This window comes from Scyliorhinus torazame, chromosome 19, assembly GCF_047496885.1.
Source record: "Scyliorhinus torazame isolate Kashiwa2021f chromosome 19, sScyTor2.1, whole genome shotgun sequence".
NCBI lineage: Eukaryota > Metazoa > Chordata > Chondrichthyes > Carcharhiniformes > Scyliorhinidae > Scyliorhinus > Scyliorhinus torazame.
In genome coordinates this window covers 67,274,571-67,281,612 of record NC_092725.1, presented here as the reverse complement: position 1 = coordinate 67,281,612, position 7,042 = coordinate 67,274,571, and the positions used below count along the sequence as shown (strand labels likewise).

At 42.8% G+C, this 7,042-nt stretch overlaps 1 protein-coding gene across 1 annotated transcript in view; it reads left to right on the top strand.

Moving 5' to 3' along the window:
• Window positions 1-916: 916 nt before the first annotated feature.
• LOC140396185 (ADP-ribosylation factor-like protein 8B-A) overlaps window positions 917-7,042 on the top strand; it is a 133,268-nt gene continuing 127,142 nt past the window's right edge. Inside the window, exon 1 of the mRNA XM_072484449.1 lies at window positions 917-1,462. Coding sequence (XP_072340550.1) covers window positions 1,334-1,462 — 129 coding nt within the window. The 5' untranslated portion in view covers window positions 917-1,333. The remainder of the gene's footprint in view (window positions 1,463-7,042) is intronic.

The following is a 7,042-nucleotide window of genomic DNA, read 5'->3' as shown; positions in this document are numbered from 1 at the left end:
TTATCAAAATTGAATGGAAGAAAGTCAAGGGAATGTGTAACTCTGATGGAAATGTTCTGTAATGTTTCATTCAATGTTTCATTTCAATTCGAAATGTTCTGTAATGTTTATGATAGATTTTATGAATAAAGTATATTTTTTGAAAAAAAAAATACAGAGAAACAGTTTCAAAATCCTTAAGGGCTGATGACCAGTGTGGACAGACTACTGGAGCTTGACAAAATAACCTGAAGCAACATGGAAAAAACATTTTTACAAAATGAGTAGTTAGATCTTGGAATGTACTGCTACATATGGGGGGGGGGGGGGGGCGGATACAGATTTAACAGTAGCCTTCAAATAAAAATTGACTTGAGGGGGAGAAAATTGCAGGAATATGGGGAAAGGGGAGTGCAACTAACTGGATTGCTCTTTGTAAGGGCTGGTGCGGAATGGTCTCCTTCTGTGCTGAACGAATCTATGGTTCCAAGAGCCGATGTTGAGGTCATCAACTCAGAAGCTTAAATTTAGAGGGAAAAGGGTTATTTTATGATCTCAAGACATTTAAAGCGCTTGCAGTCAATAAGGCACTTGGAAGCACACACGCTGTTGTAACAATAGGAAACGCAGCTTCCAGTTTACACACAGCAAGGTCCCACAAGCAGCAATGAGGTAAACAGTCTGATTTTGGTGTCGCTGACCCAATGATGAATAATTGGCCAGTAACCCGGGGGAGGACTCTCGACACTTTTTCTGGGAACAGTGGCGGTTGGATCTTTTGCATTCAGTTGGCGCCGGGAGGGGGGGGGGGGGGGGGGTTGCCTTGGATTAAAGTCCCATCGAAAAGACAGCCCCTGACAGTGCGACGCTCCCCCACCCCACCCAGCAGCTGGACAATGGGAGTGCCAGCCTCGGTCGTGTGCTCTAATCTGGCGAATGGCGCAACCTCTCCGGCTGACACGTGAACCGAAGCGTGTGCAAGTGGAGGCGTTTGAGTCAGTTCTTTGTGTGTCCTATATGGCATGTGTTTACACTTGTTATTTTTTTTTGCTTTCGATTCATTTTGCGTCCCTTTATACCTCAACCTCTCCCCTTAATCTTGTATGGGGGAGGAGGGAGTGGAATTTAACCTGAAGCCGCTTGACATTTGGGACACATTCCCCTCCCTCCAACTGGGCAGCTGATGTGACGCTCCACTCCCCGCTTGACTGTCATATGATCTCAGGCTGCGGAGCTGGAGAGAGAGAGAGAGAGAGGGAGAGAAAAGCTGAGCCTGAACCTGAGGAGAAATCCAGAGAGCAGCAGCAGAGGAAAGTGGGGCTGAGGCTGCAAAAAAAGGGGGAGCCCAGGGAAGATGAGCATGTTGGTGCTGATCAATAAGTTGCTGGACTGGTTCAAGTCCCTGTTCTGGAAAGAGGAGATGGAGCTGACCCTGGTCGGGCTGCAGTACTCGGGCAAGACGACGTTTGTGAATGTCATCGCGGTACAGTAGAACCCACTTAACCATTAACCTCTGCTTCATTGTGTGTGTTAATTATTCTTATTCCTCAATTGTCATCCCCAACAATCAGGAGAGGAAGCAGCAACAACCCCTCCCCCACGTCCCATCCACACCCCACCCCAGGACATAACCTCTCCCTTCACATCCCCAAAAAACAATATATACCATTTGAAGCCACTCGATCGGAAAAGCTGGAAGCGAGCTGATCCTTTTTGTTTCTCTCTCTCTCTCTCTCTGGGTGGCAGACTGAGAGGACTGGGCTTGACTCCCTTCTGCGGCCTTGCAGGGTTTGGTACCTTGTTCAGGCGTCAGTGAGGAGCAGCTGCCCAGCTCCCTTCAAGTCATCTGTTGTCACTAAACCTCACCTAGAAACAGGCTTATCGTCGTTTTCCCGTAAATGATTACGTTTTATGGTGCTCTGCTGCTTATTCTTTTGTCAAAATATATTGTTCACAGCTTTCAGTCCACATATATTTGGTATGCTCTGCACCCCACCCCACCCCAAATGTGATGGACAACAATTTATGTGTATTTATTTGTTTGTACACACAACCGTGCAGATACACACATATATACACACACACACCCATTGTGCTATCATATATGGTCCAACTGCACAAGCCCTTCCCAGAAAATAAGAATCCGTAAATCATCCACATATATAATGCATTGGTAGCATCCACTGGTGATTTTCGATTGTAGATTCTGCAATGGGATGATACATTTAAAAAAAAAGTTGTATCTGCACCTCTTTCGACAATTTAAAATGACATATTCGGGTCTTAAAGTAATCGAGTTTAATTTTGATACCCTATCATTCTCCCTTCAGCTGAACACCAAAAGGTTGTCCCAGCTTCCATACAAGCCTAAAGAGATTTCTGTGGACCTTCGTAGAACTTGAGCTGTGGAATGCTAATTAAAAGTTTTTATTTTGGTGCAAAATTCCATGTAGTGCTATGTGACTTGATGAAATTTGTTGCCGTTTGTCAAGCAGGTTATGAAAAAGCTAAATATATAATATAATTGGTAAAATCTTTAACAGCAATGTAAGGCAGTATATATTGTTTTGAAAATGTACAGAAATCCATGTTACATATAGAAGTATGAAACTTCTGTATTTCTGTGTTAAAAGATAGACCATGTATTTTAAAAGAAAATACACTTGGTTTGGGATTATATTCTTTACATTTTGGTATAAATGATGTACAAATTTCCTTCAAGTCTTGGCAAAAATGGTCAAAGGCCTGAAGCCTTAATCCTACCATCTTTACTCTTGGATGCGGACTGACATATAAACGTTTCCAGCATTTTCTGTTTTTATTCCAAAACAAAATTGCCCATCCAGTTTTCTTGATGTGTTAGGCCAGTTTTTGCTTTTCACCTGTCTCACCTGAGGATGCTGACTCATCAGCAAAACACGATAGCCGACTATCTGACGATTATCCCATTCCTGTGTGACTGTGACCATGGTAGACTATCCCTTAGCAGCCTTCTCCACCTGTCTACAGCCTTTGACATGGTTAACCACACAATTCTCCTCCAATGCTTCTGCTCTGTCATTCATCTGAGTGGGATTGCCATTCCTGGCTCTGTTGTGAATTTTCCAGTCATCGCTAGAGAATCACCAGCATTGATATCTCTCCCCTCTTTCACGCTGTTACCTCTAATGTTCCTCTAAGGTTCCTCCAAGGCTCTATCTGTGGCTTCTTCTAATTTCCCATTTTACATGTTGCCTTTACTGATACCTAAAAACATATCAAGCTCCCCATGCACTTCTTCATCATCACCAGCTTTCTTGGCCCCCTCCCACTGCCTCTGATATGTCACACACCGCATGTCCGGTATCAGGAGTGGATGAGCAGAAATTTGCCCCACCTAAATATTGGGATGACTGAAACCATTGTCTTTGATCCTCGACACAAACTCTGTTCCCGAGATATTGACTCCATCCTTCTTCCTGGCTACTCTTGAAGCTGAACCAGATGGTTTGCAACCACCTGCATCCACTACTTAACATTATCTTCAGCTCATCCATTGCTGAAATTCTATTGGCCAGCTTCCTATCTTGCACCCTTTGTAAACTTGATCTTGGCTCCCTGAATCCCAATTCAAACAAAGTCCTGTTCACCCATCATCACTGATCTACGTTGGCTCTCGCTTAAGCAGCACTCTGATTTTAAACTTCTTATCCTTGTTTTCAAATTCCTTTCTATCTCTGTAACCTCCTCCAGTCCAACAACCCTCCCAAGATTTGTGTACTCTCCAGTTCAGGCATTATGTCCATCCATGATTCTAATCACCCCATCGGCCATTGTGCCAACAGCTAGCTAGGTTCTATTCTAGTATTCCCTTCCTAAACCTCTCAGCTGCTCTACCTCTCTCCTCTAAGATAATCCTTGAAACTTATGTTTTTGACCCAGCTTTTGGTCATCTGCCGTAAGGCTCTTCCATGTTTGTGAAACTTGGTGCATATATTGGCTGCTGTGTTTCTTATAACACAAAGTAACTGAATATCAGAATTCTTAACTGATTGTAAATCTACTCCTGACGTCCTGAAGTTGAGAAAGATGCTATATAAATGCAAGTTATTTTTCTTCATACTACACGGTATGAAGTGGCACGGTAGCACAGTGGCTATTACTGTTGCTTCATAGCGCCAGAGTCCCAGGTTCGATTCCTGGCTTGGGTCACTGCCTGTGCGGAGTCTGCACGTTCTCCCCGTGTCTGCGTGGGTTTCCTCCCGGTGCTCCGATTTCCTCCCACAAGTCCCGAAAGACGTGCTTGTTAGGTGAATTGGACATTCTGAATTCTCCCTCCGTGTACTCGAACAGGCGCCGGAGTGCGGCGACTTGGGGATTTTCACAGTAACATCATTGCAGTGTTAATGTAAGCCTACTTGTGACAATAAAGATTATTATTGGGGCAGCACGGTAGCATAGTGGATAGCACAATTGCTTCACAGCTCCAGGGTCCCAGGTTCGATTCCGGCTTGGGTCACTGTCTGTGCGGAGTCTGCACGTCCTCCCCGTGTGTGCGTGGGTTTCCTCCGGGTGCTCCGGTTTCCTCCCACAGTCCAAAGATGTGCAGGTTAGGTGGATTGGCCATGTTAAATTGTCCTTAGTGTCCAAAATTGCCCTTAGTGTTAGGTGGGGTTGCTGGGTTATGGGGATAGGGTGGAGGTGTGGGCTTGAGTAGGGTGCTCTTTCCAAGAGCCGGTGCAGACTCGATGGGCCGAATGGCCTCCTTCTGCACTGTAAATTCTATGAAATCTATGAAATCTACACTATGGTGCCATGAGCAGCCCTGGTTCCAAATGGCTATTTTTCATTTGCGATTTGAGCAATGAAGACTAATGTGCAAATTAATCATGAGAGATGATTCCAGTGCCGGTACCAGCCTCCCCGAACAGGTGCCAGAATGTGGCGACTAGGGGCTTTTCACAGTAACTTCATTTGAAGCCTACGTGTGATAATCGATTTTCATTTGATTTTTCATTTTCAGTGGAAAGGTACTTTGTTCTTTTTTAACTTCTGTCCTTCAGCCCTTTCCTGGCCCAGAGATGCTGAGGCCGATTGTGATGTTTCTGTTGTTGACTGGCGAAGATTAAAGAGCTCAGCAGGATCAAGGATTGAAATCTGGGATCTTTCTAGCATGTGTGGTTGTATACCACACTAGCTGATGCCTTCACAAACTGAGCACTGAGAGAGTTCAGAAATAACCCTCAAATTATTATAAAACCTCACTATTCTTCAGATTTTCTGAGCTTATTTCACAAGCTATTAAGAATTTAATACCATGCACCTACAGGTTTGCTTTATAAATGCAAGTCTTTCTTTCTGTCTATATGTCTGATATGGCAAATCAGGATTTTTCCTTCCTTCATTCCCACATGTGGGTCTGCAGTGCAATTAACAGTAACTCCTAAGTGCTTAATTTCTACGTTCTTTTCCTGAAGCTGATATCTGGTTTAGCATTATTTAATCAATCTGCAATCACTTTCTTGCATACAAAATAAATCCGAGTGCTGAAGGCAGTTTTAAATTGGCAACCCGCTCTTTTCTCTGCCTAGTATATCTCCTAAATGGTGCATCATCATGGTTGAATATGATTCCATGTAATTCTTTTGTAGTGGCATTTTATGGCCTAGGCAAAATGTTAATGGCTGGTGTCTCTTATTTGCATTCTTGCTCCATATACCAATTAGCACATTCTGACTTCCCTTAATGTGTTACTTGATATTGAGTGAAATGATTAATTCTAATCATGCTCTCTGTGAGCTTTTGCCTTCTTGTGAAAAATTGCAATCAAATCTGTGAGAAAAGTTGTTCGTGACCAGAATTACCTTACTTGTTTTCTTGTTGAATCCTTATTTAGGATCTAATTAGCCTTTGTTTGCATTAGAAAGTTAGTTTTGCAGTTCAGACTCAGTCTTCATTTTGTGTAATTTCCCAATTTATAGTGATCACCCCCCCCCTCCATTGTATTCTTACTGGCATTTCAGGGCTCACTGCCGACTTGAGCACAGTATCCAGGCGGACGCTCCAATGTAGGACTGAGAGAATGCTGCATTATTTGAGGTACCATTTTCAAATGAGATATTATACTGAGGTCCCATATACCTGCTTGGTATCCCATGACATTGTATACAGATGAGCAGGGTACCTGTGTCCTGGTTAATGAATTACTAATTCAGCTAACGTCACCAAAGGTACAGTTGTTTGTATTTATGGCACTTTGCCAAATGGATATCAGCTGCTGTGCTACACAAATGCTGCATTTGTACTACTTTTCCTGCCTGAGTAGTTTGCTTCTTCCTGCTTGAATGATTGGCTTTGAATCCAGTTACTTTGACAAGATTGATGACCATTTACATCTATCCCTAATCAAACGTTGTTAAATAATCATAAAATAAGCCGGGTTAATCATTACATGAATTAATTTCTCACCTAAACCTTGAAATTTAAGTTGAAGAAAATCTATGAAGCTGATAAGTTGCATGCGAGGGGCCTGGGGGTGGGGTGGTGGGAATACAATACCTTTTGTCATTGTGTGGTGATAGTCGCTTTAAGGGCAACACAGCAGAGTAAGGGTCACATGGCCTATTGCCCTTAAAGGGACAATCACCATGCATTGGATGATTTCAGATCCTTCAGCAACATTTGGTAATTTAGTCAGATGATTAGTGAAACCTACATATCGCACTCTTAAATGTTAGCATGATTGAGATATATTTCAGAAAAGACACCAGAAGGTTGACCTAAATCCTTAGTAAGAAATCTTACAAAAATTCATGAATGATTGAAATCCTGGTCTCTGTTCATCAAACCGTCTACCTATCAACACAATATAATGTTATTCTTTCTGTGTAGTGTCATTTCTTTTGAAAATTGGTTAAGGTGCCAATTCTTGTCTCACAGAGTGTAAGGTGGCATTCATTCTGCAATCTATGCTGTCAACAACCACCGCGTCTTGCATGCTGTTTTAAGAGGACAAACTACCCAGTTTATATTGCTTGGAGCTGTGCTGTTTAATAGTTCTTTATACATTTGATCTGAGCTGGAC